The sequence below is a fragment of the Salvelinus sp. IW2-2015 genome, linkage group LG33 (assembly GCF_002910315.2).
Source record: "Salvelinus sp. IW2-2015 linkage group LG33, ASM291031v2, whole genome shotgun sequence".
Taxonomy (NCBI): Eukaryota; Metazoa; Chordata; class Actinopteri; order Salmoniformes; family Salmonidae; genus Salvelinus; species Salvelinus sp. IW2-2015.
The window spans coordinates 21,953,851-21,973,321 of NC_036872.1; the positions used below are offsets into that span (position 1 = coordinate 21,953,851).

Genomic DNA, 19,471 nt, shown 5'->3' on the forward strand with positions numbered 1-19,471 from the left:
AGCTGTGTTTGGTCCGTCAAATATCCAAAGACTCCCAATTTAAGTTCCACTACGTTAGCTCCGAGAATATGCCGTGGTGCAGACCAGCGACATCTGAAAAGCTTATTCGGGAGTTCCTGTACTCTGGTACCATTGTCAGGTCAGACCTGAATGTTTTACAAGGCCTTTCATTTCGCGAATTAAATGTGTGATTGTGTCGGGGTTTAGCGAAGTGTGGTCAATGAGCTTGCTCTTTCTTAGTGAGCAGTTCGAACGACGTTTTTAAGTGGCGCACACACAAACGACGCCAAAGCAATCGAGTACTGTTGATCTGACTGCATCAATCTGAAATTAACGATTTGACGGACTACTTTTATGGGATTACCATACCATCTGTTAGCAAAATTCCAACATGTTTTAGAGAAGTCTTTGTGCATTGTGTCGTAGTAGAGGATGTCAAAAAGAGCAATCTACAATAGCTAACGTTTATAGGCAGATCTGTCTGTCAAGTCGACAGGACTGCCTGTCGTTGGCTGGCGAACTTGTCATGTTCGGCAATTGAAATTGAAATTCGACTTACATGAACCAGGAATGATCTAGTAAACTGGTTTATTGAGCTAAATTGGGGTTGCTGCTGCTTTGGATACATTAGAGTTTGTTAGGTATGGACATACAATATATTCAGAGTAACTAAAGGGAAACGCATTTGATGTCCCAACAGTTCAGACTTTTCTGTGAGACTGTCAATAATATGTATCACTTTGGAATATTTTTCAGGAACAAAATTATGAAGAATTGGGGAGTCATTGGTGGAATAGCGGCTGCCATGGCTGCTGGAGTATATGTTCTATGGGGTCCAATTACAGACAGCAAGAAAAGGAAGAAAGGTAAGCTTGCCCAATGTCTGTTTAGGCAGTTAAAGATGGGATCACTAATGTTATGTAGGTGGATGTTTATGAGGGTCATTGACTGTATACTAACAAAAGTATCCACCATAGGCATGGTACCAGGCCTGCTGAACTTGGGAAACACCTGCTTCATGAACTCTCTGCTCCAGGGCCTGGCAGCCTGCCCTTCCTTCGTCAAGTGGCTGGAGGAGTTCACTAGCCGCAAAGGTGTGTCAGAGGGCGAGCCAGAGAAGGACCCCAAACTTTCCACAACTCTCCTGCAGCTTCTCCAAGGTAGTGTTTGGTGATGGGCGAAGAAGGAATCAGAATCCCTGTTCACTCAATTGTTACACTCTATGGTGCAACCCAAATGGCAGCCTATACCCTATGGTGCACTAGTTTTGACCAGGGCCCATGTAATGCACTATATAGGGTACCATATGGGATGCACCCTGACAGTACATTCTCTGATTTGCAGCACTGTCAAATGACAACACTGGGGCGGAGGATGTGCTGGATGCAGGGTGTCTGCTGGAGGTCCTCAGACTCTACAGGTGGCACATCAGTTCCTTTGAGGAACAGGTACGTTATCCTTACTTGTTAAGCATTTGTGAGCATTTTTTCAGAGCATTCAAGTCAAAATTATTGTCTTAAATCTGTTCCCCATAATAATTCTGCTCCACGTTCAAAACAAATTAAAAGTAAGCCCTTCCAGTCGAAGCTCACATCCACTACAATACCATGGTACTTTCCAATGGAGCAGCAAGAAATCCCCCTATGGATTTCACATGACTTGGCAGGGGTACAGCCATGGGTGGGCCTGGGAGGGCATAGGACCACCCACTGGGGAGCCAGGCCCAGCCAATCAGAAAACGTTTTTATTACAGACAGAAATACTCTTCAGCGCCCACCCCCCCAGACGATCCCGCAGGTGAAGAAGCCGGATGTATAGGGCCTGGGCTGGTGTGGTTACACGTGGTCTGTGGTTGTGAGGCCAGTTGGACTTGCTGCCAAATTCTCTAAAATTATGTTGGAGGCAGCTTATGGTAGAAATTAACATTAAATTCTCTGGCAACAGTTCTGGTGGACATTCCTGCAGTCAGGATGCCAATTGCACGCTTCCTCAACTTGAGACATCTGGCCTTGTGTTGTGTGACAAACTGCACATTTTAGTCGCCTTTTATTGTCCCCAGCACAATGTGCACCTGTGTAATGATCATGCTGTTTAATCAGCTCATTGATATGCCACACCTGTCAGTTGGATGGATTCTCTTGGCAAAGGAGAAATGCTCACTAACAGAAACAAATGTGTGTACAACATTTTGAGAGAAATAAGCTTTTTGTGCATATGGAACATTTCTGGGATTTTTTTATTTCAMCTCATGAAACACGGAACTAACACTTTACATGTTGCATTTTATATTTTTGTTCAGTCTATGACTGAGATGTGGTCGTCCCACCTACCTACACTACATGACCAAAAGTATGTGGACACCTGCTCGTCGAACATCTCATTCCAAAATCATGGGCATTATTATGGAGTTGGTTCCCCCATTTGCTGCTACAACAGCCTCCACTCTTCCGGGAAGGCTCTCCACTAAATGTTGGAACATTGCTGCAGGGACTTGCTTCRATTCATCCACAAGAGCTTTAGTGCGGTCGTGCACTGGTGTTGGGCGATTAGGCCTGGCTCGCAGTCGGTGTTCCAATTCATCCCAAAGGTGTTTTGATGGAGTTGAGGTCAGGGCTCGGTGCAGGCCAGTCAAGTTCTTCCACACCGATCTCGACAAACCATTTCTGTATGGACCTCGCTTTGTGCATGGGGGCATTGTCATGCTGAAACAGGAAATGGACTTCCCAAACTGTTGCCACAAATTTGGAAGCACAGAACCGTCTAGAATGTCATTGTATGCTCTAGCGTTTAGATTTCCCTTCACTGGAACTAAGCGGCCTAGCCCGAACCATGAAACCAGCCCCAGACCATTATTCCTCCTCCACCAAACTTTACAGTTGGCACTATGCATTGGGGCAGGTAGCGTTCTCCTGGTATCCGCCAAACCCAGATTTGTCCGTTGGACTGCCAGATGGTGAACTAAAGGTAAAAAGGAGGACTGCGCACGCCCCCATTCTCATCGACGGGGCTGTAGTGGAGCAGGTTGAGAGCTTCAAGTTCCTTTGCATCCACATCACCAACAAATATYTATATATATTTTTTTTTACACCTTTATTTAACTAGGCAAGTCTTATTTTCAATGGTGAGTTAACTGCTTTGTTCAGGGGCAGAACGGCAGGTTTTTACCTTGTAGGCTCGGGGATTCAATCTTAAACCTTACGTTTAACTAGTCCAACGCTCTAACCACCTGCCTTACATTGCACTCCACGAGGAGCCTACCTGTTACGCGAATGCAGTAAGAAGCCAAGGTAAGTTGCTAGCTAGCATTAAACTTATCTTATAAAAAAACAATCAATCATAATCACTAGTTAACTACACATGGTTGATGATATTACAAGTTTATCTAGCGTGTCCTGCGTTGCATATAATCGATGCGGTGCGCATTCGCGAAAAAGGACTGTCGTTGCTCCAACGTGTACCTAACCATAAACATCAATGCCTTTCTTAAAATCAAAACACAAGTAAATATTTTTAAACCTGCATATTTAGCTAACAGAAATCCAGGTTAGCAGACAATATTAACCAGTTGAAATTGTGTCACTTCTCTTGCATTCATTGCACGCAGAGTCAGGGTATATGCAACAGTTTGGGCCGCCTGGCTCGTTGCGAACTAATTTGCCAGAATTTTACGTAATTATGACATAACATTGAAGGTTGTACAATGTAACAGCAATATTTAGACTTAGGGATGCCACCCGTTAGATAAAATACGGAACGGTTCCGTATTTCACTGAAAGAATAAACGTCTTGTTTTCGAGATGATAGTTTCCGGATTCGACCATATTAATGACCTAAGGCTCGTATTTCTGTGTGTTATTATGTTATAATTAAGTCTATGATTTGATTTTTGATAGAGCAGTCTGACTGAGCGATGGTAGGCAGCAGCAGGCTTGTACGCATTCATTCAAACAGCACTTTCGTGCGTTTGCCAGCAGCTCTTCGCAATGCTTCAAGCATTGAACTGTTTGACTTCAAGCCAATCAACTCCCGAGATTAGGCTGGTGTAACCGATGACGTCACTCGCTCTGAGACTTGGAGAAGTTGTTCCTCTTGCTCTGCACTTACAGTTACAGTTTTGTGGAGCGATGGGTAACGATGCTTCGAGGGTGGCTGTTGTCGATGTGTTCCTGGTTCGAGCCCAGGTAGGGGCGAGGAGAGGGACAAAAGCTYTACTGTTACACTGGKAATACTAAAGTGCCTATAAGAACATCCAATAGTCAAAGGTATATGAAATACAAATCGTATAGAGGGAAATAGTCCTATAATTCCTATAATAACTACAACCTAAAACTTCTTGCCTGGGAATATTAAGACTCATGTTAAAAGGAACCACCAGCTTTCATATGTTCTCATGTTCTGAGCAAGGAACTTAAACGTTAGCTTTTTTACATGGCACATATTGCACTTTACTTTCTTCTCCAACACTTTGTTTTTGCATTATTTAAGCCAAATTGAACATGTTTCATTATTTATTTGAGGCTAAATTGATTTCATTGATGTATTGTATAAAGTTAAAATAAGTGTTCATTCAGTATTGTTGTAATTGTCATTATTACAAATAACAAAAAAAAATCGGGCGATTAATCGGGATCGGCTTTTTTGGTCCTCCAATAATCGGTATCGGCGTTGAAAAATCATAATCGGTCGACCTCTACTCAGTAGTGAGTGTTGTGACTTACCAGCACTCGGCGGTCTTTTTCTGTGAGCTTGTGTGTCTTACCACTTTGCAGCTGAGCCTTTGCACCTAGACGTTTCCACTTCACAATAACAGCACTTACAGTTGACCGGGGCAGGTCTAGCAGGGCAGAAATTTGACGAACTGACCTGTTGGAAAGGTGGCATCCTTTGACAGTGCCACGTTGAAAGTCACTGAGCTCTTCAGTAAGGACATTCTACTGCCAATGTTTGTCTATGGAGATTGCATGGCTGTGTGCTCAATTTTATACACCTGTCGGCAACGATGTGGCTGAAATGGCTGGATCCACTAATTTGAAGGGGTATCCACATACACAAAAGTATCTTAAGATGAATGCACTAACTACGTCACTTTGGATAAGAGCGTGTGCTATATGACTAATGTGTAAGGTATATTGGTTTAATCTCTCGTCCCTATTTACTTTTCTTAGGATGCACATGAGCTCTTCCATGTCCTCACCTCTTCCCTGGAGGAGGAGCGAGACCGACAGCCCAAAGTCACCCACCTCTTTGACATTCAGTCCCTTGAGGTAAGTTGTCACTCCCCTTCCTTTAATAATCACAGCCCTGCTAAGCTTAGTCTCTTTCAGCAGTGTGTTTTTGATGTAAGTTAATTGTATTTTTGCCTTCTGACTTCTGTTCCTTTGTTTTTGGCATCAGAGTCTCCCAGATATAGATGATAAGACCTTAAGCTGCAAGAGTCGAGGTAAGGAGGCAAATAGTGGTGTGGAATATTTTACTAGAGAAGTAGGTTTTGGGAAAATAGGAAAACTACTTCTGCTCTTCCAGGCCCTCTTCATCCTTTACAAAGTCCTTGGAAGTTTCCACATCCTTTCCATGGCCGCCTAACAAGCAATATGGCTTGCAAGCATTGCGAACAACAGGTGATTAATGTATTTGTTTATTTTTCATATCACGTGAATATCAGATATTTGGCAGTGTACTGTCATTAAATCAGTGGTTTGTTTGTGCTATTAATTCATTTTCTTGTTCGCAGAGTCCGGTGCGATATGACTCTTTCGACAGCCTCTCCTTATCCATCCCTTCGCCGCAATGGGTAAGCAGAATGGGTGACGGGAGAAAAAATACATGATGGAAACCTTCATATCATTCAGGTGAAGGTTTTCCTTGTACCACTGGTGGTACAAATATCATTGATATGTGTACACCAAGGTTGCAGGAGCAAAAGCTTGCACGAGTTCAGGTAACCCTGTTCTACACGAATGTATGTAAAATAATAGCTTGTGAGCTACAGTATATGCAATGTGCTGAGTATATTTCCCTTAGGGCTGGCCTATCTCTCTGGATCACTGTCTCCAGCATTTCATCTCTTCAGAGACCATTAAAGAGGTGGAGTGTGAAAACTGCACCAAGGTACTAGTCTTCACTTGGTTGGTTAAGAAAATGGAACTGTACTTCTGTGAGCCTATGGGTATGTTATTTTGGAGCTTTAGAATTAACCTTGTTTTGACATCTTCTCTCCTGTCAGCTTCAACAAGGCGCCTTAGTGAATGGGCATGTCCTGGAAAGCCAGAGGACAACTTTCATCAAACAGCTTAAACTGGGAAAGGTAATGGTCTTTCCCACTAACCATGTTTTTATGCAAGTAAAGTCAAAACGTATACAGAAATTGCTGTGATAGACACAGGAAGTTTCGGCACAATTTTAGAAATTCCAACATTTGTTCGTTCGACATGGTGGGATTTTTTTGTTTTGGTAAAATTAATTATACAAGAAATGGCAGTGGAAACGTCCTTTATGTGCAAATATTGATTAGATAACCATATCGAAGTAAACTTTGAGTCACACAATAATATGGTGTGTGGTCCTCCCACTACGACTCAGGAAACCATGCAATTTATTAGGCTACGCTGCCCTACAAAGGCAAAACGCAGTAACTACGAATTTGGTCAAAAATGTTTAATCTGTTGTAATGGCCAGGTATATTATCTGATTTAATGTTGGCATTTAGTTTCTTGACACAAGAACGAGCCAGTTGGTCAGAATATATCATGGAGTATCCTGTCTAGACAGAAAAAGGAAGTTACTGCATTTGGCCTTTTGTAGTGCAGTGCAGATGAAACAAGTTATGAACTTCACAGGGTGGTGAAAGTGCACGGTGATGAGCTTGATGCTCCTTTCCAATAAATATACAGGGTCGAATTTTCGGTAGTTGAAAATGCAATGGAAACACATTGGACTTTAGATTTTTATTCGGCACATCAATCAAATATATTTAAAGCCCTTTTTACATCAGCAGATGTAACAAAGTGCTTATACAGAAACCCAGCCTAAAACCCTAAAGAGCAAGCAATGTAGATGTAGAAGCACGTTGGCTAGGAAAAACTCCCTAGAAAGGCAGGAACCTAGGAAYAAACCTAGAGAGGAACCAGGCTCTGAGMGGTGGCCAGTCCTCTTCTGGCTGTGCTGGGTGGAGATAAGAGTTTATGGCCATTAAGGCCAGATTGATCTTCAAGATGTTCAAACGTTCATATATGACCCATAGGGTCAAAAAATAATCAGTGGTTGTAGAGAGTGCAACAGGTCAGCACCTCAGMAGTAAATGTCAGTTGGCTTTTCATAGCCAAGTATTTAGTGGTCGAGACAYCAGGTGGGGTAGAGAGGGAGAGAGATGGGGAGAGGGAGAAAACATCATGAAACGTAAGCAAAAAAGTACATTTTGTGTGCACTACATCACACAATGATTTATCTGCAACAAGTCAGTTTGGTGGGAAAATGTACATATTTTCTTTATGCAGATTTTAGAATATTCACATGGAAACCTACGTATTGTGACCTACTTGATGATATGTGAAACAATTGCTGTGTACTAAATGGTTTCACTGCTTTACTGGTATCCCCCTGCACACATCACTATCAGATGCATTTGTGTCTGGCTTCAGCATATCCTTGTCCTCGGCTATGTGACATACTGTATACAGGTATATGACGGCGTGTGTTTGTGTGACTCCTCCCTCCAGCTCCCACAGTGTCTCTGTATTCACCTGCAGAGACTAACATGGTCTAATGAGGGTACGCCCATAAAGAGACAGGAACATGTCCAGATCTCAGAGTACCTGTCTATGGACCGCTACAAACACCGCACAACCATTCAGAGGCTCCAGCGCATCAACTGTACTCCCAAAACCATTAAAGCAGAGGATTCAGGAGTTGCTGCAGATAAGACTCCTCCCAATGGCAAAGGTACGGTGAAATCACTTAAATTGTCTTCCTGGGACTAAATTGCTTGTCTAATGACCTCTTATTACCCTTTCAGCTTGAGAGGACTGAGAACTGTCATGATTGTTCTTAGTGGGTTCTTAGAAATTGGCCTTAGAATATTTGGGATATGTTTGAGGACAGATACTCCAGATTACTCTCATAATGTAATTGTTGTTTTACAGACCCTTGAAAGGCCTTGTACAACACTAAGATCATACTGTATTCTACTTATTTTCAGATATAGAACACCATAACAACAACAAGCCTCTGTCCAATGGAACCTGTTCGTCTGTCTTACTCCATTCTCCTGGGTTGAACCCACAGGTCAACCTCACATATGACTACAGGTAAACACAACCTGATCATCTTAAACAGCCTTTTCATATCAATAAAGAGAAGAACCAATTATACAAAATCAGATAAATTGTCTTGGAATTATAGTGTGTACTCTGATAACACTGTTGAATACACCATGTCTCTCCACAGCTCCTCAGAATACCACTTTCAACTGATGGCTGTGTTGGTTCACCATGGTGACATGAACTCAGGACACTTTGTCACTTACCGCCGCTGCCCTCCTTCGCCCCGCAGCCCCTCTCCATTCAGCTCCCAGTGGCTGTGGGTTTCAGATGACTCTGTACGCAAGGCCAGTCTACAGGAGGTGCTGTCCTCCAACGCCTACCTACTCTTCTATGAGCGGGTGAGACGGCTCCGTCTACTGTTGGAGTAGAGCCCCGGAGCACTGAGCCAGACTGGACACCTACTCCCCTGCCAACCCATACCACCACAGCCATGTGTGCCACAGAAACCACCTCTCAGAAGTGTAATTCTCCAGCCCCAATGGCTTACCTGTAGGATTGTGCTTTAACAGTACAAAAGATTATGCTGCTCTACCTTGACCTCCTGTCATATTAAAATCATGAATGTCCCCCTCTTCTTTTACAGTGATTTAGGAGGCACTGCCTTTTAGATCCTAGAGATTGCCTACCTGTAGGAATGATTGGACTGTTCTCAAAAACATCTCAGAATACTGGTAGTCGTTTCACAAAAGATTTGCATTCAACCAAGATGTTTTAGGCTAAATGGGTGTTACTAGATTAGGAAATGTGGAGGTACTTGATATGTAATCACTGTCTTCAGCTATTTCAGTCTGGAAATAATCACTCATATCTTAATGTAGGTTTAATTAAAATAATGCAATGTTTCAATTGACATTGTATATAAGCTGCTGTATATTACATTTTTCTACGTGTGTAACAAATTCAGAATACTGTAATAACATGCAGGTGGTTTGGATTCTAGTCTAGCTCCACATGTCTGCAGACCATTTACTTTCATGTAGAATCATTTCTGCAGTTGTTGCACAAGATCTCATGGTATCAAGCTAATGTGTATATTGTTATTTTTGTTCCTAAATGATATTGAAGCAACATGATAGTTTTACAACTCTTTTATACAGCATTGGAATTGATAGCAATGTAACAAATTTACCACAGTGTTTAAAGTTGTGGTGGCAGTGTGTACAACTACACAATCTAAGTGTAATGCTCAACAAGCATACCAGTTGTGTTTTAAATACTGCCATTTACTCTCCTAGTATTGAATTAGGATGCAACTTCTAAATATCCCTCTTACCCATTTTCTGATCAATTTGCACTAATGTATATTTTGAAGATTTGTGTGTGTGAGATCTGTGAAGAAGTTGATTGTTTTCATAGATACAATTATGAAAATAAAGAATCTAAGTAAAGAGTTACCACATTACTGATTTTTATGAATTGGACCATGAACAAATTCAAAAACTAGTTGAATCAATATTGCAGTGGGGACAGTGGTTAGATAGTACGTCCCCTGACGTCAGCCACAATGAAGTGAGACTCCCAACGGACCATGTCTGACCCTCATTTCTTGCCGTCTTGGAGGATGCGTCTGAAGGTAAGGTTGATGCGGGGTGTGAGGACCCTCTTGCGGGCTGGCAGGCTGTGGCACCAGTGGGTGTTTGTGGGAGAGTTCATGAGGAGCAGGCTTCCGTGGGCCAGTTCCAGCTTCACCGGGTTGATCTGCCGTCGGCACTGTTTTCCCCGTGACTCCCTATGTCTGAAGACAAAGTCCCGGACCGCCCCCAGGGATACGGAGGCGATGGAACAGAGGGGGTCCAGTTCCCGCTCATCATCACGGTGCTCACCCATGTGATCATGTCCATCTTTGTACCTGAGAAAACCAGGAGCAGCTACAATGGAATCACAGTCCAACAGTCCTAGAGTCTATTTATTACACCGAAACCGTTTATTCCAAACAAAACGTTTTGCAATGAAAACTAGAGTTTCTATTGGACAAATTCAAGTAGGTCCCTCCCTGTTTTGCTCCATTTGCTTCTATTTGGTTCTTAAACGGTAAACTGTTTCCATTGCAAGACGTAATGAATACACCCCTGTAGATGTAGAATCTTCTATAGCAGCGTAGACAGACTCACCTGTTAATCAGGACGAAGTTGAAGGTTTGCCCTGTCGCCTTTGTAACAGCATCACGAATGTACTCCAAGGTTGGAGTCCACGGGCTAGCCTGAAGACTCACTCCAGAATAGGTGTAGGTTAGTCCTGCGTCCCCACAAGTCGCCTGCTTTCTGGGGACATTGTAGACCTTCCCAAACACCTGAATCTTTGTTTTATCTCCTGTAACAAAATAAGAATGGCTCATCTACATACCAAGAAAAAATGTATCTGAACTGTCACTGAATTGAGTGTGACAATTGTATACCTGTGAGGTAGACTACCTCCTCCTCCAGCTGTGTGTAGAGGCAGTCTGCTTCCTCTTTAGGAAAGAGTAGAGCATAGTCACAGTCCAGTCCCTCTGCTTCAATCTTCTGCCAAGACTTAGAGAACTCAGTCAAATAGGCATCCTCCTTCACATCCTCCTTTACAATCCCCTGATTGCATTCTTCCTCTTTACATTTTTTCCACACAGGTTCTCTCTGTTCATCTGTTGTCCCATCAATATAGCGCTTCCTGGTTTGACTCACAAATGTATCCATCAGCCACCTTCTTGCTCTGTGCTCACCAACATGAGAAAACTTCATTGTAATAATGTCCAAGACCAAGAATGAAAAGAGAACACAGGAGTACGGATAACAGAAGGAATAGGCCTACAGATAAACGTATTGCATAGGATAATTAATTACTAAATACATGAGTGGAAAGTTTACAACATATCACTATACTTGGCCATTACAGTTTAATACCTTGCTAACCTTGCTATGAACATTGAACTATAACCATTGACGTAAACAGGTACAAAATGCACACTATGATGGACAGTGCCACCCGGGATCCTTGGGACGTCCCTACCCTTAAACCCTAACCTTAACCTCTACCCTTACCCAGCGTTTCCCAAACCTGGTCCTGGGGACCCCAAGGGGTGCACTTTTTTGTTGTTGCCATAGCAACACAGCTGATTCAAATAATCAACTTATTATCAAAACGTGCACCCCCTGGGGTCCCCAGGACCGAGTTTGGTAAACACTGCCTTAACCATTTTAAATTTAAACTTCAATGGTTGGTCTTGGTGAATGGGTTGGCGTATAACGTGAACGTCTAGCGTGCGTTCGACTCTCATCGCGGACATCTTTAGCATGTGAGCTAATTAGCAACTTTTTAACTACTTACTACTTTTTAGCTACTTTGCAACTACTTAGCATGTTAGCTAACCCTTCCCTTAACCTTGACCGTTTTAGCTAACCTTTAACCTAACTCCTAAACTTAACCCTAACCCCTAACCCTAGCTAACATAACATTGCAGTTTTTGCAAATTCGTAACATATAACACGTTTTGCAAATGTATAACATATTGTACGTTTTGCAAATTCATAACATATAATACGAATTGTAATTTGTAACATATCATAAGAAATGGGTGATGGACAGCCACAAATTAATATATATCATACTAAATAGGGTGTCACCAAATCTACGTACAGAATAATACTAAATGCTCTGAGACAATGTTGGATAGCGCCGACCATACTATGACCGAAGCCCTGCGCATTCACCTTAGCAATACGTCATCGCAAGTTGGCGGGAAATGTTCTGTCAGAGAAGTGGTTCAAAACAAGCGGGACTGTGTTAGTGCTGCTGAACAATAAGGAACACAAGCTCTAAGTCAACTACTACCAAATTAATCAAGGTTACTAAAATGATAGGGCAGAAAACTATCAATTCTTTTTTTCCGCCCATTTTGAAGAAGAGAGCTTCGGGAGGGGAACATGAGAGAGAGGATGCCCAAGAACATGTGAGAATTAGCGTACTATTCATTTATAATAATTGTTTGCACGCGAGCTGCATGAGTACAAACCGGTGCAATTGTGTAACTATTTTAAGGAGCTAACATTCTGTACATTACAACTTTTAACCTAAAGTTGCATGTATACATATTGAAATCAGGTTATATAGTTTCACCAGCACGTACCTTGTTGTCTTGACGCTGTTATTACAATAATCTGCTTGCTAACTAACAAAATCATTGATTCAATTGTTATATTTTATGTGATAACATTGAAAAGACCATACAACATGGGTTTCAAACCAGTAGTCTTAACCATCTTTGACCGTAACACACAAATCCCGCGATATCTTTACCATCAGCGATCACAGGGGGTGGCGTCACTGGCGTCAGTGTTTAGGAAATTTGCTCAAGTTTCGTAGCAGATTTAGAACATGTTGCTAGCTAGCTAAAATGCTTGCAATGAATGTACCATATTTGCGACGTTCTCCCAAAAAATGTTTAACTGCACCATTAACAGCCACACGTGTTTCACCAACCTTGCATTTTGCTCAATATACCAAGGTTGGACGGGTGAAGAAGCTGAAGCGATCAGGCAACGGAACGACGGAGTCATCCTCTTCTCCAGTGTGTCCAGAACTGCTGGCCCGAATCGCCAAAAACAAGCAAGCAGCGTTGGAGAAACTGTGCGCAAGTAACACACCGGATGAATTTGGGGAGAGTTGGCGAAAGAGTTTGGTCTCTGAGTTTGGAAAGCCTTATTTCAAAAACGTAAGATGAGTCTACCCACACATAGCTACATCGTACAGATTATCAGAAATGTGCATAATCCAATTCCCTTCGCTCCTTACTGTTTCAGTTGATGTCTTTCGTTGATGGAGAGAGGAAACTGAACACTGTCTACCCACCCCCTCAGCATGTTTTCACCTGGACACAGATGTGTGACATCCACGATGTAAGTTTAGGTTTTTGACAACAATGGCACATGTACAGTTTTTCATATTAAGGGGCAGAAACCCTCTAATGTACAGTATGAGCCAACTCATAAGGTTAGGCTGTACAAGTTCTTTCCAGGGGGAAGAACCACTGCACTGCCCATAACGATCAGAGCCATTTCTCCTTGGTACAGGTCAAGGTTGTAGTCCTCGGTCAGGACCCATATCACGGTTCAAACCAAGCCCATGGATTATGCTTCAGTGTGCAGAGACCTATCCCACCTCCACCCAGGTAGCCTACAGTATTATTACGTTGTAGACCATGTTGAACATATCCAGGCAAGGGGAATATGTTTCCTGCAATAAAATGTATGGTGTAATACATACAGTGCCTTTAGAAATGTWTTTTAATTGTATTTTTTGTCAATGATCTACACAAAATACTTGAATGTCAATGTGGAAGAAAAATTCTAACATCTGTAAAAAATAAATAAATAAAAAACCCTATCTTGATTAGACTCAATCTCACAGGCACAAACATGACTGGAGCTACCACAGTAACCTCTCGCATTTAAAGGGGTAGGTGACATTTGTCATATCATCTGTTATTTTGGTTAAAAGACTCAGGTCACAGGGCCTCCCGAGTGGCGCAGAGGTCTAAAGTAAGGTATTCAACCCCCTTGGTCATGTTAGAATCAATCACCTTTGGCAGCGACTACAGCTGTGAGTCTTTCTGGACGTCTTATTTTATTTTACCCCCTTTTTCTCCTCAATTTCTTGATATCCAATTGCGATCCTGTCTTGTCGCTGCAACTCCCCAACAGGCTCGGGAAAGGCGTAAGTCGAGTCATCCGTCCCCCGAAACATGACTCGCCAAACCGAGCTTCTTAACACCAGTCCGCTTAACTCGGAAGCCAGCTACACCAATGTGTCGGAGGAAACACCATTCAACTGAAGTCAGCCTGCAGACGCCCAGCCCGCCACAAGGAGTCGCTAGAGCGCGATGAGCCAAGTAAAGCCCCCCCCGGCCAAACCCTCCCCTAACCTGGACGTCGCTGGCCAATTGTGTGCCACCCTATGGGACTCCCGGTCACGGCCTGGGATCGAACCCAGGTCTGTAGTGACGCCTCAAGCACTGTGATGCAGTGCTTTAGACCTCTGCGCCACTCGGGAGGCCCTGTGAACTGAGTCTTTTAACCAAAATAACAGATGAGATGACAAATGTCACCTACCCCTTTAAATGCGAGAGGTTACTGTGGTTGCTCCAGTCGTGTTTGTGTCTGTGAGATTGAGTCTGACTAGTAGCAGTGTTATCTTCTCTTCCCTAGCAGTTGAAACTCAAACATAGAAAAACAACCTAGCTGGTAAACAAAACAATGTAAATAGCCAAGAAACACAAGTTCAAAGTCTAACTTCAGTAGACTTTCTTTTCAAGTAAATTAGACCAGCGTTTATACATGTGCGCAGCTCTTCTAACGCATTGATGACACCGATAGCGTCATTGCTCAAAATAGTACGCAGAATCATCTGGATATGTGTGCAACAAAATTTCAACATTCACCTTCTGCTACCATTTCTGTCAAGCCGTCTTCACATACAGTTTGATGCATACGTTCAACGTGTGCACAACGCACTGCAACTGCCTCTGCAACGCAATGCTGCAAGGCAAATGCAGTGTTCCATTGGAAATGAATGTACTTCTGGTGTACCAAAATGCAATGACGCTGTCGGTGTGATCGAGGTGTAAAAATGAATCTTTCTCTCAGCTCTTTACATGTGCACAGCCCCCAGCCAGGCAGTGTGAGGTGGAATAGGCTATATAGGATTCGTCTTTCTTTGACTTTGTGCGATTTAATTTACCAACTATGAAACAAAACGATAGAAATACTTTGAAGACAGCTACTGCACCATTTATTTTACTATAAATGTGATCATACTTGACTTTTTATTCACATGTGAGTGAAATGCTCGCACTGTTGAGCCCTGACCATCTGTCAACGTGGTTGGTGAAATAGACATCTTACACACCAATGCCAAAATCTACCCACATTTGGCAGGTGGCGGGTGTTAATTTTAGGCCCTGGTTGTGTTGGATTTGCCCCAAACATAACGCTTTGTTTACGTGACATAAAGTTAATTTCTTTGCCAATTTTTTTTCCGTTTTACTTTAGTGCCTTATTGCAAACAGGATAAATGTTTTGGAATATTTTTATTCTGTGCAGGCTTCTTTCTTTTCACTGTTTAATTAGGTTAGTATTGTGGAGTAACTACAATGTTTATTCATCCTCAGTTTTCTCCTATCACAGCCTTTAGTCTCTTTATGAGGATGACTCATAATAACGGAGTAAATGGAATGGCTTCAAACACATGGAAACTATGTGTTCTATGTATTTGATACCATTCCACTAATTCTGCTCCAGCCATTACCATGAGTCTGGCCTCCCCAATTAAGGTGCCACCAACCAACTGTTATTGATACACCATCCAAAGTGTACTTAATAACTTCACCATTCTCTAAGGATATTCAATGTCTACCAATAGGGGCCCTTTGTGAGACATTGGAAAACCTCCCTGGTCTTTGTGGTTGAATCTGTTTGACATTCACTGCTCGACTGAGGGACTTTAGGTAATTGTATGTGAGATACAGAGATGACGTAGTCATTCAAAAAATCATGTTAAACAATGTTATTGCACACAGTGAGGGCATTTAACTTATTATGTGACTTGTTAAGCACATATTTTCTCCTGAACTTATTTAGGCTTGCCATAACAAAGGAGTAGAATACTAATTGACTCAAGACATTTCAGCTTTTCATTTGTAAAAGATAAATGAATCGAAAAACATAATTCCACTTTGACATTATGGGGTATTGTGTGTAGGCCAGTGTAAAACAAAATCTACATTTAATAAATGTTTTAATTCAGGCTGTAACGGCAAAATGTGGAGAAAGTCAAGGGGTGTGAACACTTTCTGAAGGCACTGTACATTTATCTATGTGAAGGACATTTAGCTTTTTTAACCTTTTTTATTCGGTACTGTATTGGATTTAGTTTTTCATYTCATTGACACAGTTACCGCATCGTCAAATGTAGAGCCTCTTCTTTTTTTTCAGCTTGTTGAATATGTACAAAGAATTGGCGTCTGATATAGAGGGCTTCCAGCACCCTGGACATGGAGATTTAACTGGATGGGCTAAACAAGGTACTGTACGCACAATAGTCTAGCACACGTGTCGAACTCCAGTCCTCGAGGGCATAATGTCTGCAAGTTTACGCTCCTCCCTTCTACCTTATTGATCAGTTAAAGTCATTGATTAGTTAGGAACTCTCCTTGCCTGGTTGTCTAGGTCTTAAGTGGACACTAATTGAAAGCAAATAAAGAAAGCCAGCAGAGAGACAGCCCTTGGGGAATTGAGTTTGACTAGGGCTGGGCGGTATACTGTATTTTACAATATACCGGTATTGATGCATGGACCGGTTTGGGTTTCACTTAACATTATATAAAGTAATTTCAATGTCATTCTTTTTTCTATTAATATTGTTTGGGAAATGTGAGACGCTACTCCACCGTGTGTAGCGTCCGTTTTTATAGTTTACTCCACTACTTGAGTCGTCTCTCCTCTCATTCCGCTTTCCACACAGACCAAGCCCTGCCCCCTGTCACTCAAGGAGCGCAGTTGTTTTTGCTCYACCACGAGACCACTTGCTTGATCCAGTCTGCATGGTCAATGCCGCACATGGAACAAGATGTTGATAACGATGCTGATTTCCACTTTGCGTCTTAATATATTCCACAAGCGTAATATAATTCCACAATTAGTTTGTATCATACTGTCTGCAACTTCTTAGAAAGTTGTGGCTAAAATTAATCGTTTTAGCCTCTAATGCTAATTGCTAGTTAGCTAGCTAATAAATGTACTGAGTCAGAGCAAACGTAGTTAGCTAATATAGCTTGATTCCATTGATTGTGTAGGCCTAAATCAACATGTTTGTGCAACAGTATCTTCTAAATTAAAGAGTTATATGCAAAGCGTGAATGCTATTTAAAATGTGTATTCGCGGATCGCAACCAACTGAAAGGTGCATGCACCGCCACCTACTGTACTGGAGTGTGAAGCCTGTTATGGCCCCTCCATTCATCTATTTCTCTGATCAAGCCCTTTGGTTCCGCCTACTGTTAATGAGTGTGAATTCATTACACTTTGTGAAACAAAGGGGAAAAGTATGGGGAAAAGGGAAAAGAAATTGCTCTACACCCATTAAAACCTCACCACTATTCCACTAATTGTCCCTATCGGATGCTACACCAGGCTGGCAGCCTGGGAGGTTGGGACACTATCATTCAACACATTTTGTGTTGATGGTTCTTGAAATTTGTCGCCATGTCACGTCCGCATGAATAAAGTAGCAACGAAAAAAACATTTAATGTAGTCAAAGATTATAGGGTGCCCAATGAAACACTGACCAACACATTGGTTACTACCCTGTCACAATAACTCCTCATTCTATTTCCATTCCAACAGTTCACCCAAGGGTTTTGATGTAAATTGCTAGTCAAATTGCAATTGCAATATTTAGTTAAAACTAAGGCGTAGATTGTTTGCTCCATATCATGCAAACCAATGTGGAAATGATCTCAAATGAGTGCAGAAATGGATGAAAATGCTGAATTATTTTTGGTTCAAGTTTGTTTTACACTGTTCAAATCAATCATAATGGAGAAAGCCCCATTGACATCTCTTAGAATGTATGTGTTGCCACCTTAGGGTCATGCACTACTCATAAAGGAAATGTAGAACTTTTTATTATTCCAAAACATCAAATACCGTCCCAATTTGTTGTGATATGATATTTTGGCAATATACGCCAGCCCTAAGTTTGGCACCCCTGGTCTAGCAAGTTTGGCTATAGACATACAGTATAAATATCATAGACTCCTGGTGCAATATCTTAGGACTGTCATGAATGCAGGCACTATTCAGGATAATGCAGATAATCAGAACAAGTATATTGAAGTATGGATTGGGCATTGATGAACTTCAATGCCTTGATGTGCAGTTATCAGGAGCCAACTGGATCAATGCTTCTCTTTCCAGGTGTCTTGTTGCTCAATGCTGTGCTGACCGTCCGAGCGCACCAGGCCAACTCTCACAAAGACAAGGGCTGGGAAACCTTCACTGACGCTGTGGTGCAGTGGCTCAGCTCCAACCGGGAGGGCCTCGTCTTCATGCTGTGGGGGGCCTATGCTCAGAAGAAGGGAGCAGCTATTGATAGGGTTGGTTAAATGTAATTTAATATTGTATTAATAGTGAAACAAACACTTTTCTATTCTTGACACAATCCACTGACCTCAGCTTAATGGTCTTTTGTCTTTATCCTCTGTAGAAACGTCACCATGTTCTTCCCACTGTACACCCCTCCCCTTTATCTGCTCATCGAGGGTTCTTCGGATGCAAGCACTTTTCCAAGACCAATGAGTTGCTGGAGAAATCAGGGAAGGAGCCCATAGACTGGAAGGCACTTTGAGATGTCCCCACACAGCCTTATTTTCACGGTGGGGATTCCAAAATGCAACTAACTAGATTCATCACTACTGTTACCAAACCATAAGCTTATGGTATTATTTTTGTTATCAAATATCTGGGTGACATGTGTGTAAATGTTTACTGCAGTGGGCAAGGCCATACTATATTCCTTTATTGGCAGATTATAGTTTTCACTCTGGTTTGCAGTTTGCACCCTTTAAAATGTAATTGGATTTGATCTACATTCAAGCTAAGTAATACCTCATCAACAAGTATCACGTTGGTATGTCAAAACATAGCAGCTACATCAAGGTTTCCCAAACTCAGTCCTGGCCCCACCTCTGGGTGCACATTTTGGTTTTTGCCTTACCACCACACAGCTGATTCAAATAATCAAAGCTTGATGAGCTGGTTATTTGAATCAGATTTTTTTTTACAAACCCCAGGACTGTGTTTGGGAAACCCTGAGCTAAATGTGGCTGGTTTGTAAATATGTAATTATTCTGTTCTTGGTTTTTAGTACATTTTGTATTATGCTTTTCTACTTTAAAAATAAACGTACTGTTATTCAAGGCTGTTTTGTGATACTGTAATCAATATGAAGAATCTATTTAGAATGTTTCCTCTGGGGTTGATTCCTCTGTCAGGGTTTCCCTAAATCAGTCCTGGGGACTCCGTGGGGTGCATGTTCTGGTTTTTGCCCTAGCAATACAGAGCTGATTTATAAAATAATCAACTATTCATAAAATTTGGATATATTTCAATCAGCTGTGTAGTGC

The 19,471-nt window shown here is 42.0% G+C and overlaps 3 protein-coding genes across 9 annotated transcripts; 2 read left to right on the forward strand and 1 right to left on the reverse strand.

Annotated features, from left to right (window-relative positions):
• Positions 1-15: 15 nt before the first annotated feature.
• LOC111957979 (ubiquitin carboxyl-terminal hydrolase 30) lies at positions 16-9,700 on the forward strand. Of its 3 annotated transcripts, none has more exons than XM_023979119.2 (13): positions 16-139; positions 757-866; positions 978-1,160; positions 1,345-1,448; positions 5,166-5,264; positions 5,395-5,440; positions 5,524-5,618; positions 5,732-5,791; positions 6,022-6,108; positions 6,224-6,304; positions 7,716-7,938; positions 8,195-8,303; positions 8,443-9,700. In XM_023979119.2, the coding sequence occupies exons 1-13, from the start codon at positions 69-71 to the stop codon at positions 8,684-8,686; spliced, it is 1,512 nt and encodes a 503-aa protein (XP_023834887.1). In that variant the 5' UTR covers positions 16-68; the 3' UTR covers positions 8,687-9,700. The 3 variants fall into 3 exon arrangements, with proteins under 3 accessions (XP_023834887.1, XP_023834888.1, XP_023834890.1); XM_023979120.2 differs by having other exon boundaries at positions 50-126; XM_023979122.2 differs by lacking the exon at positions 16-139 and adding an exon at positions 146-641.
• A 9-nt stretch (positions 9,701-9,709) lies between these two features.
• On the reverse strand, positions 9,710-12,569 carry alkbh2 (alkB homolog 2, alpha-ketoglutarate dependent dioxygenase). 3 transcript variants are annotated; one of them, XM_070437060.1, is made up of 4 exons: positions 12,418-12,569; positions 10,714-11,003; positions 10,430-10,628; positions 9,710-10,167 (listed from the first exon to the last, which is right to left on the reverse strand). In XM_070437060.1, exons 2-4 carry the CDS (start codon positions 10,985-10,987, stop codon positions 9,858-9,860), a joined length of 783 nt encoding a protein of 260 aa, XP_070293161.1. In that variant the 5' UTR covers positions 10,988-11,003; positions 12,418-12,569; the 3' UTR covers positions 9,710-9,857. The 3 variants fall into 3 exon arrangements, with proteins under 3 accessions (XP_070293161.1, XP_070293162.1, XP_023835118.2); XM_070437061.1 differs by having other exon boundaries at positions 10,714-11,026; XM_023979350.2 differs by lacking the exon at positions 12,418-12,569 and adding an exon at positions 12,002-12,034.
• Positions 12,145-19,264, forward strand: unga (uracil DNA glycosylase a). 3 transcript variants are annotated; one of them, XM_023979124.2, is made up of 7 exons: positions 12,145-12,240; positions 12,796-13,002; positions 13,091-13,186; positions 13,361-13,458; positions 16,280-16,368; positions 18,264-18,442; positions 18,553-19,264. In XM_023979124.2, the coding sequence occupies exons 1-7, from the start codon at positions 12,145-12,147 to the stop codon at positions 18,691-18,693; spliced, it is 906 nt and encodes a 301-aa protein (XP_023834892.1). In that variant the 3' UTR covers positions 18,694-19,264. The 3 variants fall into 3 exon arrangements, with proteins under 3 accessions (XP_023834892.1, XP_070293160.1, XP_023834891.1); XM_023979123.2 differs by lacking the exon at positions 12,145-12,240 and having other exon boundaries at positions 12,610-13,002; XM_070437059.1 differs by lacking the exons at positions 12,145-12,240; positions 18,264-18,442; positions 18,553-19,264 and adding an exon at positions 16,809-18,257 and having other exon boundaries at positions 12,601-13,002.
• The last annotated feature ends 207 nt before the right edge of the window (positions 19,265-19,471 follow it).